Genomic DNA, 20830 nt, shown 5'->3' on the forward strand with positions numbered 1-20830 from the left:
GTAGGCGCTCGGGGAAACCGCACAGATCTGTGGATCCGCCTATCTCCCACTGCCATCCCTGCAGAGAGATATCCCCCGGATACTCACATGGGCTCGAGAGTCTTGCTGAGCCAGGACTTGAGTGCCTCGAAGTTTTCAATGATCATTTTAGAAACCATCCACAGCGGCCCTAAGGCCCGTCACACTCCTCCGCCCGCCCAGGTCGCAGCCGCTACAGCCGCCGCTGCCCCCGCCCCCTCCTCCGCGCGCCGCCCGCGTGGACCGCGGTGGGAGGCGCCGGTGGCAGGTTCCCGCGGGCCCCGGTCGGCGAACAGCTCTGCAGGGACCGCCGCAGGCCGCAAATGCACGGGATGCCAGGAGCTCCCCGTCCCCGGACCCCGGCCCGGGCTGAAGCAGCAACGGTTTGCCCGGGCCCTCCCCCTTCCCTCTTCCCCAGCAAATCTACCCAGACCGGAAGCGCGACACGCGCTTAGACCCAGGCGTTCTCTCGGCCTCGGGACCAGGTGCTTGTTGGCTACGTCGAAAAGGCAAAAGTAAAGAAAGCGAAGGCGAAGAGCAGCTCAATGGGAACGATTCAGGGGGTCTTCCTGCCTCCCAGCACCCCCAAGAAGATGGCTGCCGATAAATCTCGCGATAATTGATGAAGTCTCGCGGTGGTTCCTGGAGCCTGCTGGGAAGAGACGTAAGGTCGGCGGAGAATGCGCGGGTCGAGTGTTGTAGTTAGGTTTTTGAGTGTGTGCTTTGCTTGCGGCCTTTGTGCCTTTTTATTCTTTGCTTATCTTTATGATATAAAGAACTTGTTTCTTACAAGGAGGGAGTCCTAGCTCGTCCCCGAGCTAGAACTTCAGAAACAGCGGGAGCCCTAGCTCGTCCCCGGTAAGACGGCCGTGGCCTGTCAGCTGGAACGGACCTGCCGGATGGATCGCTCGTTGAGAGCGTACACACCCGCGTGCGCGACACCAGGCGGCCCGTAGGTTCCAGGTGCAGAGCGCGCTACCTCGTCAATTTACCCAAGTGCCCTACCAGTACCATATTCTGTGTATGCTGTGATGTGAACGAGGTTTATAAATACAGGCTGGTCTAATGGAGCCCAACGAGACCGCCAGAGGATTAGTGCCTCGTCCAACAGTACTCGACTTGTTGGTAGAGCCCTAATGACTCAGGGATGCTCCAAGGGAAAGGTGAGAGAACCTTCACGTCTCTCAGGTAGTTTCCAGCCTGCACTTTCCCCCAGATAAAGATAAGTTTTGTTATTTTTAAAATGCTCTTTATTTAGAGCAAATTCAGCCCTATCTCACATCGGGAAATTATATAGTATCAAAAAAGAGAGTCTTCATATCAGCAACCCAAATAAACAAACTATTTTCCTGGGTGATCAAATAAGTTTGATTCCTGCTTGAGTTCTATTTAGATACTAGGTGGAATTTTACGAAGCGTCTACGTTCCATGAACTGTAGTGGAATGAAAATATTCACAATCTAAAGACATTTTCAGTAAGGAGATCAATGAAAGCTCTTTATGAGAGACACCGATAGGCTAAATTGTTCTTAGGAACTCTGAGTTTATAATTTGCTAGAGTGAAGTCTCCTCAAGGATTAAGTGGAAAGATTATGAACTACAAAGCAAGACATTTGTTTTAAAATACAGCATATAGAGTAGAATACAAATTAGAATCCAGCTACTGAATAACCAGGGTGTTGATTAAAGTGATTTAGCTAAGTGAAATAAACCAGACATGAAAGGACAAATATTACGATTCTACTTCCATTAAGTATCTAGAGTAGTCAAAACTTCTAGAGACAGAAGCTGGAAAGGTAGCAAGAGCAGGGGTGGAGAGGGTGCCCAGGAGAAGGGGAAATGAGTTATTTTTCAGTGAATAATAGAGTTTCAGTTTAGGATGATTTAGATTCTGGAGATGAGTGGTGGTGTGTGGGTTGCACAATATGAATGTACTTAATGCAGTGGACCATATACTTAATGAAAACGGTAGGTTTTATATGTATTTTACAACAAAGTTTGTTTATAAATTTAATACTGCCAAAAGTTAAAATTATATTTGTTTAGTCTGTTTGTTGTAGCCTTGCCACAGGCTGATGTCACCAATATTTTCAGCCTTATCACCAGCTATTCCATGACTCTGGTTCTCCACTTCAGCCTTCCAAAGCTTCTAGCAAATACTGTATACCCCAGGTAAACTGATTTGCTCACCCTCCCCTTCTCCAAACATTTGTTCACTTTATTTTCACAGAGAACGCTTCTACTTCTTTCCCTGACTGCTCAAACTTTGCCCATCCATCTCTCATACCTGTCACTGTCTTATTTAAAGTTTTTTATTCTTCCTAAATAATAGCAAAAGCCTTTTAATATCTTTGCCTTTTATGCTGACCTCCATCTCAGTTCATCTTCAGTTACCCTCATAATCATTGCCTTTAATAGCAATAATTCAAAAATTTGGATCTAATCATGTCACTTTCTTGCTTAAAATCTTCACTTCCACATTATCTTTAGAATAAAACACATTATTTAACATCCTATAAAGGTTCTTTCATAAATCAGACACCTTCCTTTTTGCCTAGAAACTCCTTTCAGTGCCTTTCAGTCTTTGCTCCAGCCATCCTAAACTATTTTGAGTTCCTTAAAAGAAGTTGTTCCATGAAAAGGCCCTTTATGCAAGGTGCCCCCCAGATATCAAAGGAGAAATCAAATGAACAAAGCAGACAATCCAGTTTGGTCAGTAAAGAGTGTTTTGTTGGGGGTAACTTACAGACAGAAGCATGGTCTTGAGTGGCAGCAAGACAGGTAGATCTCTGCCCTATTACTCCCCAGACCAGTACTTACGTGCCATAAGGAAGGGGTGTACGTACTCTATAGAGACATTTAAAGGCAGCCCTCCAGACAGGCAAGAATGCTGTATGCATCATAGCCTGTAATTTGTGTGATAAAATCAGGGTTGCTTTGTTCTTACACTAAGGACAGTAAATAAAGTAATAATCACAGAACTGGGCCTAATCAGAAGTCAGCATGACAAATTAGCATTCAAGATGGAGTAACCGTTTGTCTCCACAGAAGTGTGTCCTCTCACCAAACTGAGCCATTGCAAAATGCATTTCTCTACCTTTCATTTGATGGATTTGTACTTACGCGTCAAAATGCAGTGCATTTTTGCAGTGCAAAATGCAGCATCACCTTTGGAAATCCATCCTTCACCTCCCTTATCTGAAGCAAGAGTCTCTCTGAGATGTTCTGACATCAGCCTGTGTTTGCTTCTTTTATAGCACTCATAGCTTTATTTTTGCAAGTATATGATTATCTGTTCTTTAGTGGATTATAGCTTTGAATCCCCCGCTTCAAGAACAGCTACTAATATATACAGCCAATTCTTATTCACAGTGGTTCTGTAAAAAAGCCACAAATAATGAATTAGTGAATATGGAACCATTGCTACTAGGAGAAATACAGGATTAGGTTCCTTCAAGCCTCTTATCAAATGTTTGTCAACCAGCCCATAAATACCTTGCTTTATGTGTGTTTCTTTTTAAAGGCACCTTATGTAGGCAGAAAAAAATTTTTAAGGCACCTTATTTAATATAGTTGATTCATTAACATTGAACTCATAGCCAGTGGCACTATAACTTATGCTTACATGATGTATGTATTTTCTCTTTAAAAAGAAGAGCCTTCTGGCACTTAGGGAACTAGATAGCCTCATCACTACACTTGGGGGCATTTTAAACAGTGAAATCACAAAAAGCTCAAAAATGCAACAAATATAGCACTAAATAGACCATGAAAAGGACACTTGTTTCCAGTGTGAGGGCTAAAACAGGAAGGCAAAGCATCCCCTTGTTTCACCAAAGCTGGGAACATGTGCATCACGTGACTCAAATTTTTTGCCTCTGTTCATGTCGACAAGTGACTGCAAAAGCATTCCAAGTATTGATTTGGGCATTGCAAATAAATTTTAGCAAGTAGGCAAACTCACAAATACAGAATCTGCAAGTAATAAGGATCAACTCTATTTTTTGAATGACCAAAGGAAGCCCTACCACTTCCATGAAGCCTTTCCTGGCCACTGTGGCTGATAGCAATATCTTCCTCCTCTAAATTTATAGTACAGTGTTTATTATCACTCCACGGCAAGTCATTTTTGCTTCCTAGAATGCTTCTCTTCCTTAACCATTAACATTTATCCTTCATTTATCCCTGCTTCATCTTCTTTGGCCCTGCCTTCAAAGGTAACAATTAGCTGATATAATCATCAATTCTACTAAGAGAAGACTAAACAGCTGCCATAGACTACTTTCTCTATTCAGTAACGTACATTTTGGGATGTCCAGTATTAGGTTACCTGCTTAACATTTTCCAATACACCATGTTCTTTCAAGGCCTTGTGACTTTATTAGCGCTGTTCCTTTTGCCAGAATGATTTTCCTTATTGCTCAAATGCCAGTACCTCAGTGATACCCTAGACAAAGGTCTATCTCCCTACCTGTAGAACAGGAGTTAAAACATTTACTGGGAAGAGATAGTGAGGACAGATAAAAATAAAACGTTTTATTTAGTTTTCTCATCTTTCTTGGCCTTATGAGCTCTTTTAAGGACTGGACTCAAGTTTATTCCTCTCTACTATCGGCTCTTAACTCTGTCTGAAACTCAAAAAATGTTTATTGAAGACACATGCTTTGTTTTAAATAGGAAGGAAGCAGAGGCAGGAGAAAATATTTCAGATAGGCAAGAGAGTGATATACCCTCTAACAGACCTATATTTCTTTATGGTTTATTACCATAAGTTGCCTTCATCTTTCAGCTGCACTGATCCCGGGAATATTCTCTATAGTGTGCTGAATTCCTCCTCAGGTTTTTCCAGCTGTCTTCTCCAGTTGAGTACAGCCTTACTACTTTCAATAGTGCTTTTGAAGTCTTCTTTAAAAACAGTCTGCATTTCCAGTGATTTCCAGATCACAAAGAGATTCTGTATTTTCTTCTGTTTTTTTTACAGTCCATTACTCTACTTAGAATCACACTTAAGTCTTTATTCTCTCTGTAATACATCCCTGTTTGTGGTGTAAAGTGAGGATCTAGGCCATTTTTTTTCCATAAGTCTACTCAGTTTATTCCTTCCTGTTGATTTTCCTTCTTTTTTCTTTTCTTTTTTTTTTCCCCTGAGATGGAGTCTCTCACCATCTCCCAGGCTGGAGTGCAGTGGCACAATCTTGGCTCGCTGCAACCTCTGCCTCCCAGGTTCAAACAATTCTGCCTCAGCCTCCCAAGTAGCTGGGACTACAGGCGTGCACCACCATGCCCATCTAATTAGAGATGGGGTTTCACCATGTTGGCCATGCTGTTCTTGAACTCCTGGCGTCAAGTGATCGGCCCGCCTCGGCCTCCTAAAGTGTTGGGATTACAGGTGTGAGCCACCGTGCCCAGTCTCCTTCCTGTTTGATTTTTGATGCCACTTGTATCTTTCTGTTTTCATTTCATTTGTGTTCTGCTTCTGACCTATTTTTCAATTGGTCATTTTGTCTGTGACTACACCAGTACCATGTTGTTTTTATTTAATATTGTATTATGTTATAGAATATCTTAATATATAATAAGGCAAATCCCTCTTCTCTGCTCTTTTTCAAATTTAACTTGGCTAAATATGAATCTTGGTCTGGCACAGTGGCTTACACCTATAATCCCAGCACTTTGGGAGGCCGAGGCAGGCGGATCATTTGAGTTTAGGAGTTCAAGACCAGCCTGGCCAACATGGTGAAACCCCATCTCTACTAAAAATACAAAAATTAGCCAAGTGCGTTAGCACATACCTGTAGTACCCAGCCCAGAGGCTGAGGTGGGAGAATCGCTTGAACCTGGGAAGTGGAGTTGTCAGTGAGCCAAGATTGTGCCACTGTACTCCAGCCTTGGCGACAGAGTGAAACTACATCTAAATAAATAAATGCATAAATAAATGTGAACCTTTAGTTTTCCAAATACATAGAACAAGATGGTTGAACTTGTAAAAAAAAAAAAATCTTCATTGAAGTTATGGATTAATTTGGATTGAGTTGACATCCTACAATATATAGCAGTCACAGGGGTGTGCAGCTCAGATCTCCCTTCAAGAAAGGACTCACTGCCCAACTGCAAGGAGCATAGATACATGACAGCCTCCAGTTGTTAATTCTTTCTAGGTTCACCTCAGCTTTCACGTTGAAGTTACACTATTCTCAGGGCAAACCCTCTCCTGCATGCCCATCCCCAGCTCAAGACTGAGCAAGGGATAAGGACCTGCTCGATATTGGGATGGCAGAAGTATTGTCAGACCTGCATGGTAATCTAATGGCTCTCCCACCCAATTCTGCTTCCCCGCTTTCCATTTCACCGGTGCTACTCTCCAGTAAACTTTTTGCACTTTTAACCCCATCTCAGCATCCACTCCCCAGAGAACACTATAACACAAATTTAATCATCTGATTCATTCTATTTTTGTACATTTTTAAAATCATAGTTACTAATAAAATTTTAAGTATTATGAAAGAGGAAACTATGAACCATTTTAGCAATTTAGACTGTAAAGGCTCAAGCATGGTTTCTGTAAGGATATGATACTTAAATGGTTAAGAAAAGTGAATAATGAATAAAAGTCATGTGAATCAAAGTAGAGACAAGAACATTCCAGCACACATAATAGCCTGTGGGATGTTCCTGAGGTAAAGAAGAGTCAGGATCTTAAGGACAGAGTGGTGGGAGGGTATCAAATTAGGGACATGGGAAATGGCTGTCAGTCGAGTTAGAGGTAAAAAAAATTTCATGTTAAGATTTTGGAACTGGATTTTATTTAAAATAATGATGTGAAGCCATTGAAAGGTTTTTGGTGTGGCAGGATGAATTTAAAATATGAACACACCAGCGCATACTTCTTTTAAGAGAGAATCTGATTAAATTTGGGAATTTTAAAATAAAAACAGGAAGCATATCGTACTCTAATATAATAATTCAAGGGTTTTTATTTTCCTGGAAGATCAAGGTCATGTTAATAAAGGGAATATAGTTTTCTTATCTAAGACTAGACACTGATGACTTGCAAAGAAAAATAACACTTTCTGTGATATCCTTAGGTAATTCAAGAGGAAACACTTGAGCAATTACTGATGTTGTAAACTGAGATCAGAAGACATACATAGTATCATATCCCAGACCAGGCACAGTGGCTCACACCTGTAATCCCAGCACTTTGGGAGGCTGAGGAAGGCAGATCACTTGAGGTCAGGAGTTGGAGACCAGCCTGGCTTACATGGTGAAACCCATCTCTACTAAACAAAAAAATTAGCTGGACATGGTGGTGGGTTCCTGTAATCCCAGCTACTTGGGAGGGAGGCTGAGACAGGAGAATCACTTGAACCCAGGAGGCAGATGTTGCAGTGAACTGAGATTGCACCACTGTACTCCAGCTTGGGCAACAGGGCAACAGAGCGAGACTCTATCTCAAAAAAAAAAAAAAAAAAAAAGACGTACTATCATATCCCCCTAAATTGGACCAGCGCACTTCTGGCATAAAAAGCTTTTTTAAGGCCGAGTGCTATGGCTCACACCTGTAATCCAGCACTTTGGGAGGCTGATGGGGTGGATCACCTGAGGTCAGGAGTTTGAGACCAGCCTGGCCAACATGACAAAACCCTGTCTCTATTTTAATACAAAAATTAGCCGGGAACGGTAGCACACACCTGTAATCCCAGCTACTCGGGAGGCTGAGGCAGGAGAATCACTGGAACCCAGGAGGCAAAGGTTGCAGCAAACCAAGATCACACCACTGCACTCCAGCCTGGGAAACAGATTGAGACCCCATCTCAAAAAACCAAAACCAAAAAAACAAAAAGCTTTTTTTGCTTTTGTTTTGTGTGTGTGTGTGATGGAGTCTCTGTGTCACCCAGACTAGAGTACAGTGGCATAATCTCAGCTCACTACAACGTCTACCTCCTGGGCTCAAGTGATCCTCTTACCTCAGCCTCCTGAGTAACTGGGACCACAGACATGACACTCATGCCTGGCTAATTTCCTTTTTGTATTTTTGGTAGACGGGGTTTCACCATGTTGCCCAGGCTGATCTCTTGAGCTCAAGTGATCTGCCTGCTTGCCTTGGCCTCTCAAAGTGCTGGGATTACAGGCATGAGCCACCACACCTACCTAAAAAGCTTTGAGAGGCAATCACCAACTCTTCAGGGGGCACTCTGTTTATACCCATGATGAATTATGACTCCATCTCTATAAGTGCTGTGGAACTGTTTATGAATATGGTTATGGTGGGTAATAATCATAACATTAAAAAGGTATAGATACATATATTGCATGTTCACACACACAGACATGCAGACACAAAGTCTCCCATACAAACAGTCAAATGAGGACAGGTAAGTATAAATCTCAGCATCCAGAGGAAAAACATGTATGTAATATTATTAAAGATCATGTAAGTGAAATGATGTGATACTTGTGCTATCAAAATGATTTGAAATGGAATAAGAAAGAGTAGAGTATCAGTGAAATAAGATTGGACATGAGTTGATTGTGGTTGAAATTGGATGATGGGGGATGGTTATAATTCTTTGAGCTCTTACATATTGAAATTTTCCATAATAAAAAACGTTTTTTAAAAAAATCTGTTAAGGTAGAGAGACCCAGAAAACAAAAAGATCTCTGGGAATGTCTAACAGACTGGCTACAATGGAAGTTTCAGGAAAGCAGAAATTTTGCCTGTCTTTTCTACAACTGCATCTCTTGTGCTTAGAGAAGTTGATAGCACGTGGCAGGTTCTGTTGTTGAATGAATGAACGTTGGAGAATAAAACCCATAACCTAGGTGACAGTCTGTCAGCTCAGACAAAGTCAAGAATCCTGGGGTTCACTCCCCTGTCACACTACAAATGGCATTTGTTAGTTATTATAAGAATAAATACTTAACCACTCCAAGAGAAAGCAGATTCACAAACTTTCACCATGGATTTCATAAGTAGATATGCACATGTTTATATGCATATGATCCCACCTAGAAAGCTGCTATCATATCATTTCATTTCATTCCTTTTTTTTTCAACAAATATTTATTGTAGAGGTATCTCTGTCCTTCAAGTCAAAAATTAGGGGGAAAAAATCAGAAAAGAAATCTTATTTGCTTACTAATTGAAGTGTGGGAAGGCACAGATAATCTTTTGAAGAAAATTCACCTTTGCATATTGTTCTTAGTTCCTTAGTAGCCTTAGGACAAAACTGAAAAAGGTAATGATGTAGAACCTTAATTAGGGCTTTTGAAATTTGAGGCCATTTTTATTGGGGGTCAGAACCTAAGCCAGGAAAACAACCAATAACATTGCAATAACAAATATCAGGCATAATGAAATGCCCTTAGGAGACACTGTCAAAAGTTTTGAAGCTGCACTGTCCCATCCTCCAGACAACAAAGAGAAAAAACAGTCTGCATCACCTACAAACAATAGTACATAAGTTAGGAAGAGGCCAGGTTTGGCTGCAGTAATGAACAACAACAAGGGTTCATTCCTCTCACACCCTGCATGTCCATTACTGGTTAGCTACACCTCTACTCCACATGGTCCTCCCTCCAGGTCCCAGGCTGATGGAGCAGCCTCTGTCTGTTTGGGACATTGTCAGTCATAATGGTGGACACAAAAGAGATTATGGCAAACCATGTTTTGTCTCCTACAATTTCTGCTCACTTCTCTCCACATTTCATTGACCAGAGCAAGTCATGTGACCAAGCCTGATTCAAAATAAGCTGGAGCAAGGAGGAGCAGCAAACATAAGTGAGTTTATAATATAATCTACTATACAAGGTGACCCAGAATTTTGGAATGAGCTCACAGCCTGCATTTCATGTAACTGCCAGAGCTCAGACAGGATTTGATCCTTCCTTCCCAGAAGAAAGAGTTGACTCCCTTAACAGCATCAGCTGGACCAATTCCTGGCTGTGGAAGCAGCATTCATCATGTTTTCATAGTAAATGAATAGTAAACATAGGGGGTAAAACAAACTACACTGCCACATACCATAGCCACTACCAATGTGTGGCTGTTGAGTTCTTGTGGCTATTTGGAATTGTGGTGTGCAGTAAGTATAAAATGTGCACCAAATTTCAAAGCCTTAGAAAAAACGTGAACAATGTTTTTCATGTGTTGTTCCTCAACAACAAAAAAGTAAAATATCTTAATTCTTAAATTGCACATTGAAAGAATAATATTTTGGATATATTGGCCTATTAATATGTTAAATAAAGTATAATAATAAAATTAATTTCACTGTTTTTTTTTTTTTTTTTTGAGATGGAGTTTCACTCTGTTGCCCAGGCTGGAGTGCAGTGGCACGATCTCTGCTCACTGCAACCTCTGCCTCCCAGGTGCAAGTGATTCTCCTGCCACAGCCACCTGAGTAGCTGGGATTACAGGCAGCTGCCACCACGCCTATCTAATTTTTTTGTATTTTTCGTAGACATGGGGTTTCATCATGTTGGCCAGGCTGGTTTTGAACTCTTGTCCTCAAGTGATCTGCCTGCCTCGGCCTCCCAAAGTGCTAGAATTACAGACGTGAGCCACTGCGCCTGGCCCTCACCTTTTTATTACTATTTTTTATTTAAAAGCGTGGCCCCTAGAAAACTTAAAATTACATGTGCAGCTCACATATTTTTGTTGGACAGTGCCTTCCTAAAAGGTAAGAACTTTTTCCTCTCATGTGAAATAAAGGAGAGGAATAAAGAGCTCAGTGTATTAATAGAGTAACTCTTAGTCCTCTTACTCTGTACTGCTTTGGTATGTTTTAGAATGCTTCTATGAAACTACTACTGAAAACACCATTGGCATTTGTTCAGTTTGGGAAGCTCAGGTGTGGTAGGACCCAGGGAGGGAAGAGTACCTGCAGGGGGACCAGCCAATACTGAGAGCAAAGTGGGGGCCACCACCCTTCCTTTTGTGAACTATTAAGTAATAATAAACACTTACCAGCAGATGAATTACTGGATAGAAATGAACACTCACCAGCAGTGTGAGGCCCCATAGCTTCTCTGATCTCTCTCACCAGAGAATATTAAGAGGTATACCCATTCTAGTTCAAGAAGGAAAAGCCGCCTACAACTGGCTTAGATGAGTAAGGGAAGGCTATAATTAGATTTGTATGGAGTGTATATGGGGCTGAGGGAGGGGTAGCCAAGAAAGATACAATGGGGGTGGTAGAAGAAGGAAACAAGAGAATATTGTAATGGTCCATGTGAGATGTTGGAAGTTTGAACTAGAGTGTTAATGGTGTTGATATTTTCAAAATGATAGACATTATGTGTCTATCATTTAAAAAACAACTATTCAGCTCTATCAATTGAAGATCTGCTTTCAGCCACCATTCTTTTCTCTTTACAGGCAAGCAAGAGCTGTTTGTACTCACTGTCTCAGCTCCCTCTCCTCCCATCACTCCAGTTCAGTATGAACTAGTTCTGTCTCCATCATTTTACCAAAACACTTCTTGCCAAGGTTATCAGTGATTTGCTTTTCACTGACATTGACTAAATGTAATGTCCACATTTAGTCCTGTGTTATTTGACCAAATATAACATTTGACAGCATTGTTCACGTTTTTTTTCTTGAAACGCTTTTTTCCCCACTATTTTTACTGTATCACAATCTTGGTTTTTTTTTCCCCCTGATTTTTCTGAACCCTCTAAAGTATCCTTCTTGAACTTCACCACACTTCATATGGATGTGCCTTGGAATTCCTGCTGGTCCTTTTTTCAATCTAAACGTGATCCCCAACCCATCTTACCTATTTTTACTAAACTCCTATATCCATGCTGATGTTTCCCAAAGGTCATTACTTGGATGTCTTCTAGGCATTTCAAATCAGTCTCCAAAACTAAACTCATTATCTTCACTAACCAATTTTGCCCCTTTCCTGTCATATGTCACTCATAGAAAGCCACCATGATCCAATTGCTCAAGTCAAAAATCTAGGTATCATCCTTCTTCTTTTACCACTATCCAATTAATATCCCAATTAATATCTATTGAGTCTTCCTCCTAGGCATACTGCTCATTGTCATTCAACCCAGATGATACACTTCAGCCAAAGAAACCCATTAAAGCCCCCTCTAAACATGTAAACCTTTATTGGCTTCCCATATCCCAGGTTAAAGTACAAATTTATTAATTGTAATACTTAATTGAAATTAACTGTGTTTTATGGTATTAAGCACTGTTCTAAATGCTTTACATTTATTTATTCTCACAATTTAGCATTCCCAGTTTACAGCTGAGGAAATTAAGCTTCAAGTTGCCCAAGTGTATAGAATCAATGGCAGAGGTTGAACTCAGGTCAGTAATCAACACCACATCCTTAACCACATGCTTTCTTACATCTTTCATTAATTGACACCTGCCTAGCTTTTCAGTTTCTCCCATTCTCCACTTTTTACATTCTACAATGGTGTCATACCATGTATCTGCAGTTCCCAGAATACTACTGCGTTATGCAATAGATGAACTGGTATATGCTGAATAAATCATCAACACAGGGGCAGTTTTTAGAGTATTTATTATTTTTTAAATGATGAGAACATGGGAAAAATCAGAAAGACTTCCCTACATGTAATTTTATAATTAGCATTATTTTTATTTTGAATTTCAAGTGAGAGAGCACTATAATATTTTGGTGTATAGAGACTGTAAATTCCTTAATCTATTTCTGCAAACAAGCCATGGTGTCCCTCATTGTGTTCTTTGCACAAAGAGCCCCTTCGGTTTAGAACATTTACCATGCCCAACCCTATCCTTCATCTAACTCCAGGACTTACCTTAAAAGTCACTTTCTCCAGGCAACCTTCCCTGACTGGGCTGAGTGTTCACAGTGTTTATCTCTGTTACAATTACATCATGTTGTATTATTAAAAGATTAGGTTCCTTGAAGGCAAAAGCTTTTATTCATCCACTGTTTTATTCCCAAAATCTAACATAGGATAGATGATACCTTTTTAAAGTCTATCACTTTTTTCCTACATTATAATCACCATTTTTGAAATGTTGATTGACACTTGTCTGACTCTCAAGGTGCCATGAAGTGAAACATTAGTCCACAAGAAAGTCGGGTTTTTTGTTGTTTTTTTTTTTAAACGGACGTTCTTTGATATTTGTAAATCTCCCAGAGAAAGAGGAAAAAATAAAATGAACTAGTTAAAAAAAAAAAAAGAATTACGGGGTTTTTGTTTGTTTTGCATTTTAAGGAGCTAGAAAGGTAGAGGAGGCTAAAAGCCGTCTCTACTCATATTTCCAAGCACCTGACAAATTTCTACAGTAATGTCCTCTCAATTTGTTCACACTTCCCATATTCAGAGCTTTGAGTAGTGTCCTCCCACATTGATTCTGGATTTGTCCAAGTGATTTGCTTTGCTAGTGAGATTAAGGTAAATATTATGAGATAAAAATAAATGTGATGCAAGCAACAACTAGAAAAGTGCTTGAATGCTGAGGCTGCCATGTGATGAGATCCCAGTAAGATCCAGCCTGACAACCACCAGGCATGTGAGTGAGACCAGCCTAAACCAACCAACTTGCACAGGTAGTGCAAACCAAAAGAACTCCCCGGCAACTCACAGAATGGTGAAAAGTAGTAAATGTTTTTAAGCCACTAAGCTTGGGGTAGTGAACATTGATACAAAGCCTAACAAACACACACTGAGGCTCGCGACCTCTGTTGACATATATTTTTCTTATAACACAGCTTGTACTTCCATTCATTCAACCAATATCCATAGTCAATTTACTTATATAAGAATAAATTCTTTTTTAAAAAATGAAATTCAGGTAACTCATTGCATCAAAGGAAATGCTGAATAGGCTTCCAAGGCAACAGCAACCATCAAATCTCTAGGAATCAGAGCTGCCAAAACTTGTTCAGTCATGGGCTTTTTCTATAGAATGCTCCTGCATTCAACTGACTCAATAACAATCACCCATCCTGGGTGTTGAGATACAAATTATCAAGATAGAGAATCTAATTGACTTTGCTTAAGTATATGCCTATCACTTTGAGTAAGGAAGAGGGATTTATTACAAATAGAAGTTGGGAGATCACTTGGCATGCTAAAAGTTGTGACTATAATACTTTAACAAGAACCCGATTCTAATTCTTTTTCTTTAATAAACTATTAACTTTTTGCATGTAATTTTCCAGAAGGTAGATACTAATTTATATGAGTTGGAGAGCTGTATGTTTGAAAGACAAATTCAAATCACAAACAGACATACAAGTACACAAAACACCAAAACAAACCTAGTGCAAATTATCATTATAAGACTTTCTGGGAGCTATAAAAGCAATAATGATCTTATGAGGTCTTGCTTGGATTTTTCTATCAACTTCAGATTCTTTAGATTCACACTGTGTTCTGTTTCCTCTGAGTTTCCCTAACCCCTACAGCCTCTACTCCTTTCTCCTCCTTGTGACTTCTAATACTTAACTGACCAGCTACTTCTTTATATGAATTTATTTTTGCCAAGTAAATTTTAATCTGTTTCAGATAAGAATTCAGTTTTTATTTTTTTGTATCCTTTTATATGATTAGTATTTTATTCAATAACTGTTTAAAAGTATAGAAACTGAATAGGAGTTTAAGAATAACCTAAATCAGTATCTTCATATTTACAGATGACAAAATTGGGGTCTAGGCATGTGCAAGGACTTTTCCAAAGTCAGCTGGAAAGCTAATAGAAGAAACAAGTTACCTGCTGTAAGACCCAGAGCCAGATTCAATTCAGGCTTTGTTAATTGACAGAATGTGATAGCTATTTAATTCAGACTTTGTTAACTGACAGAATGCAATAGCTATTTAGTTAAAAATAGACAAATAAAATACTAAAATTAAAAAGCTAACCACAAAATAGCGATATTAAATCACATTATTTATGCATTAGTTCATTTCCTCAATATTTGGACTATAAATATATGAATATATCAACAAAAAATGTAAAATGGAATGTCTCTAATAAAAGATACAAATAATAGATACAAACGGCCTTGGACATTTTGGTAATTATGATTTAGTAGGTATGAGAGGCAAAATACACAAGACTGTTGGTCCACTTCCCTTTTTTAGTATATTTTTCCATTAATATAAAGTTAGGAGAAAGTTTTAAAAGGTTTATAGATGGCCCAAAGGCATGAATACAATAAATGCTGGCCTTCATTTGTGCTTTTTCATGAAAAATATTTAAACTGAATAGGAAAGAAATTATTACACGCGAGATTTGTTGTTCTTTCATTTTCTCAAATAATGGATGTCTTTAAAACCTTTTTACCTAATTTTATTGACTTTGTTTTACTTTTTGGCAATAAGATTACTATCTCATATATGTGTGTGTGTGTATATATATACATTATATTATATATATTATATATATATATATATAAAACAAGAGATTCTTAAAAAATAGCAACTTAGCCATAATTCCCTTTCCCTCTCTTCCAGCTCTAAGACATTTGCCTCCCTTGAGCCAAATCCTTGCCAAGGCCTATAGGAAGGTAGGAGAAGGTGGGACCTTGACCTCTGTTGGGGACTCTGCTATGAGAAGTTGGTCCACGACTTGCTCCCCCATGGATTAAGCAAACAAATGAAGAACAGTGGTACTGGTGGCTTCTGAACCTCCTTAATCCTGAATAGAGTTTGGTTTTCACAGATCTCTGGGAAGACACCCTTCCTTCAACAAAGTTGGTATAGCACCATATGAGAGAGTCTTAGATTTCATTGACTCTCAAAAGTCCAAGAAGTTTAATGAGGATAATGAGTATTCCCTGCTCATACTAGTTATCTGTTGCCATCTAATGAATTACTCCAAACCTTAGGGGCTTACTTAAAGCAACAAACATTCATTACATCACAGTTTCTGTGTGTCATAATTTCAGGAGCTGCTTAGCTGAGAGGTTCTGGCTCAAAGTCTCCTGTGAAGTTGCAGTCAAGATGTCTGCTGGGACCCCAGTCATTTGAAGCCCTGTCCGGGGCAGGAGAATCTAGGTCCAAAATGGCTGTTGCAGGAGTCCTCATGCACACCATGTGGGGCCTCTTCATAGATGTTCGAATGTCCTCATGGCATGGCCACTGGCTTTCCCCAAAGCAAGCAGTCCAAAAGAGAGTAAGACAGAGCCCACAATGTCTTTTATGAATTAGCCTTGGAAGTCTAACACGGTTACTTCCACCACATTCATTAGTCATTAGGTACAGCTCACATTCATGGGGAGGAAAATCAGGGCTTGTCTTTAGATAGAAGATGTGTCAAAGAATTTGTGGACATATTTTAAAATCATAGCACTACTGTTGATGTACTAAGTCCGTGACTCCCCCAGGAGTCTCACAGAGAATTGACTGCTTGCCCACCTATATTACCTTTGTGGGTAGAGACTCCAGTAATGTGCTGGTTAATGTTCAACCAGTGGCTTTCTATAAAACAAAATGTATGGATACATATATATGTTCTAAGTTTTACTGATATGAAGAATGTGTAGCACAGAATTTACAAATAATAAGATATACAGTATTATTTATTGTAAATTCCATAGAACCTATTGTTTTTCACAAAAGGTTTTAGTTTATTTTTCCCAAATGCTTGTATCGGTAACATTTTCTGTATCACTTTTTTTATGTCCAGACAATCAACAAAACAGTGAAAAAGCCCAGCCTTGTAGCATTTGCCAGTTATTGTGTAAATGTCCCCACCATGGTGGATTTCAAGTTACCACTATGAGATCACAGAATGCAGAATTGGAAAGAGATTCACAGCAGCACCCCATTACACTATATTTTCACCATACAAATGCAGTTGATGTAAATTAACTGAGGAGCATAAATAATAATAAAATGAAGTTAAATAATTAGGAAATGATTTTGAAAATTGTGTTGGTTTTTAATATAAGTAAGTTTATGTGTCAGCTTTAATAAAATCTGTCTTTAACAACTAGCTTGAAGAATTCTTGAAAAATTAATAATCAGCTCTCATAGGCTAGTGACAACTGGCTTCAGCACACTGCTGACTAGAAACACCTTTGCCTTCTACCACATGTGTAATTCCCAGTATTTCAACAATCAGAATTGAGCTTCTGAGCAAACCAAGAAAAATAGCATCTTATGTAAGAGACAGCAATTTGAGAGAGGAGTATCAGTCAGAAGAAACAAGGGGAAAGTAGAACTTGTAAAAGAGAGATGAAAATTTGAATTTTTTAAAAAGGCATCATTAAGCAGATTTAAGTACAACACAAAAAGGTAAAGAATTTAGTAGATAAATAGGATGAGATGATCACCACTGAGACACAGATCAATGATCTGGAAGATAAAAACAAATCATAAAAATAAAAGTGTCTTGAAATTTTGCAAAGTACATCATAAATCAATGCATCAGGGATTATGTGTCATGACAAAAAATTTTATACTCAGAATTATATGTCACCGCTTACTATGCAAATATTTTCTATTTTTCCTAGCTTTAAAATATACATATGGGCCAGATGTGGTAGCTTATGGCTGTAATCCCAACGCTTTGGAAGGTCGAGGTGGGCAGATCATTTGAGGTCAGGAGTTTGAGACCAGCCTGGCCAACATGGTGAAACTCCATCTCAACTAAATACAGAATAATTAGCTGGGCGTCGTGAGCATACCTGTAATGCCAGCTACTCCGGAGGCTGAGGCACGAGAATAATCTGAACCTGGGTGATTCTGCACTCTACCTGGGCTCTGTCTGAAAACAACAACAACAAAAACTATGATATTTTTAATGAACTAAATATTAATATACTAACACAACATGGTTTTATGATTACTGCAATTCAAAAGTCATAATAAATTTTAAAACTAAAATCCTCCTGTACCTGTTGTGGTGCATGCAGAAACTTTTCCTGTTCAACACACTTATGTGGCACTATATAGGAATATACCAAATAGCTCAGGTACATAATGAATACAACTTTAAAATTTATATTGAAATGCTAATCTTACTTGCCAATATTAGTGGCACATTAGCATAATTTAACTTTTATAAAATTATGGAAAACACAGTTTAAAACTATTCTTCTTAATATTAGCAAATTGCATTAATGGCATGTACCATGTGCCAGTTTGTTTCCAAATAAACAAAATGTACCTTGATATGCCACTTCAGGGCCAGCAGAGGGAGCTCATACTTTTTTATTATTTTCAACTTACTAAAGAAAATCTTTTAAAAGCTACTATGTTATAACCAATGAGTACCAAGAAAAAAGACAAAAAAAAAGCTGCTGGATTCTGAAAAATAATGCAGTTGTTATTTAAATAATGAAAATATATTAGTAAACAAAACACTTCATACTTTAGGTTGAAATAATAAATCTATTCTAAATAAAAAGATATTAATGATATTTATTTTATGTAAAAATGCCAATTAAAATTACATACTTTCAAGTTGTTTTTCTTTTATTATAATTTTTTTAGAAACAAGGGTGTCACTCTATCACCCAGGCTGGAGTGCAGTGATGTGATCATAGCTCACTGCAACCTCAAACTCCTGGGCTAAAGCAATCCTCCTGCCTTAGCTTTCCAAGCAGCTAGGACTACTTTTTGTAGAGACAGGGTCTTGCTGTGTTGCCCAGACTAGTCTCAAACTCCTGGCTTCAAACAATCCTCCCACCTCAGCCTCCTGAGTTGTCGGGGTTACATGTGTGAGTCACTGCACTCACCTGCACTCAGCTATTCAGTTTATTTTTCCAATAGCCCTTACTTAAAAAAAAAAAAAGTTTATAAAAGAGATTTCTGGAGTAAACTAAAATGGAAACCTTCCAGCTACAAGCATAAAACATAACAGATAAAAAATGACAAATATAACACACTTCAAATTTAGTTATCACACATGAAATTAAACACATAATTTAAATACATTCCCATTCACTCAATTCTCAGCCCCTCCAAAGACACAGATAAATGCCATTATTCGTTTCTTTTTCTTTTCTTTTTCTTTTTTTTTTTGTTTTGAGACGGAGTTTTGCTCTTGTTGCTCAAGCTGGAGTGCAACGGCGCAATCTAGGCTCACTGCAACCTCCATGTCCTGGTTCAAGCGATTCTCCTGCCTCAGCCTCCCGAGTAGCTGGGATTCTGTAATACACCATGCCCAGCTAATTTTTTGTATTTTTAGTAGAAATAGGGTTTCACCATGTTAGCCAGGCTGGTCTCAAACTCCTGACCTCAAGGGATCCACCCGCCTTGACTTCCTAAAGTGCTGGGATTACAGGCATGAGCCGCCACATCTGACCCATTATTAGTTTCTTATGTATCCTTTCAGAATTTCTTTATTAATATACAGACATATATGAACATAAAATCTTACTCTAATCGAATTTTTCTTATGCAAAAATAGCATATCATACACACTATTCTGTATCCTGCTCTTTTTACTAATATATATTGGAAATATTGGCATAAGTCTATAGTAGTGACCTTACTACTTTTTTTTTTTTTAGGTGTGTGTAGTGTATAGCAGACAAATTGTAAGAATATACAGTAATTTATCTATTCCCACTTAATAAATTTTTTCAGTTGTTTCCATTTCCAATTACAGAAAATTCTCCAATAATGAACTTGTATATATTTGCCATTTTCTACATGTGAAGACTATGTGTGTGAAGGATAAAGTCCCAAAAGTGGGATTGCTAGGTAAAAGGACATAAGCATTTGTAATAATGATGGATATTGCCAAATTACTTCACTATGAAAATTATAGCTACTTATACTCCCTCAGGAGCAATATGTCTATTTCCTCATAATATTGCCAACTGAGTCTTATCTAACTTTTGATGTTTGCCAGTCTGATAGATGAAAAATGTATCCTCTCAGTATAATGTACTGTTCTTATTATGAGTGAGTTGAACATCTTTAGAATGTGTCAAAGCCATTTGTATTTCCTTTCTGTTAACTTTCTGCTCATTTTTTGCTCACTTTTAGGATCCTTTCCTTGTTCATTTGTAGAAGGCCTTTATTGAGTAGGGAGATTAGCCTTTTGTGATATGTGTTGCCACTTTGTTAAGTCATTTGTCTTATGGTTTTTATTTGGCATGCAGTTTTCATATATATGTAGCCAAATTTATCAATTTTGTTTAATGCCTTTTAGATGTGGGGTCATAGAAAAGCCACCCCTAACCCCATAGTATAAAGAATTCTTCCGTGTTTTCTTCTAGTATTTTCATGTTTTATTAAATTTTCATTGAAATATTTAGATTTGGACTTTATTCACAAATAAAGTACTGTGTGAGTTAAGGATCCATATCTGTTTTTCCAAATGGTTACCAAAATGTTCCAGTACCACCTATGTCAAATAGTAAATTTTCTTACACTTCTGATTCTATTTCTGTAGTTTTTACTGTAATCATTGGTGCTTATATAATTTATTTTATTGCTCTGTAATTCTGGCCCTTCTTCATTGCTCTTCCTTTTCAGAGCTTTCCTGGCTATTTGACTGTTTATTTTTCCTATGAGTTTTAGGATCAAACTGTGTACTGAAAACAAAGTTGATATTTGTTACTTGCTTTTTATTAATATTTTAAATAAAATTTGTAAAAATGTATACATATAATACTAATTCTTACTTTTCTATTTTTTAATGTCTTTCAGAGGCAGTTTACAGTTGTTTATATACATATATTGCATTCTTTTTAGTTTTATCTTTTTTGTTGCTATTATAAATTGGATTTTTAAAATTACATATTATATTGTAATATGTATATAAGAAAGCTCTTTATTTTCTACCTCACTACCCTACTGAATTTTTCTATTCTTATTTTGGATTTTCTGT

At 38.3% G+C, this 20830-nt stretch overlaps 1 protein-coding gene across 4 annotated transcripts in view; it reads right to left on the bottom strand.

The window, feature by feature from the left end:
* Positions 1–703, bottom strand: part of RBM26 (RNA binding motif protein 26) — an 89668-nt gene extending 88965 nt beyond the window's left edge. For 3 of the 4 annotated variants that reach the window (XM_025364350.1, XM_025364349.1, XM_025364348.1), the window contains exon 1: positions 88–605. In XM_025364350.1, coding sequence (XP_025220135.1) covers positions 88–158 — 71 coding nt within the window. In that variant the 5' untranslated portion in view covers positions 159–605. Of the gene's footprint in view, positions 1–87 lie in introns of all 4 variants that reach the window. The other variant, XM_025364347.1, reaches the window with a different exon arrangement.
* Between the last annotated feature and the right edge of the window lie 20127 nt (positions 704–20830).

Source organism: Theropithecus gelada, chromosome 17, assembly GCF_003255815.1.
Source record: "Theropithecus gelada isolate Dixy chromosome 17, Tgel_1.0, whole genome shotgun sequence".
Lineage (NCBI taxonomy): Eukaryota > Metazoa > Chordata > Mammalia > Primates > Cercopithecidae > Theropithecus > Theropithecus gelada.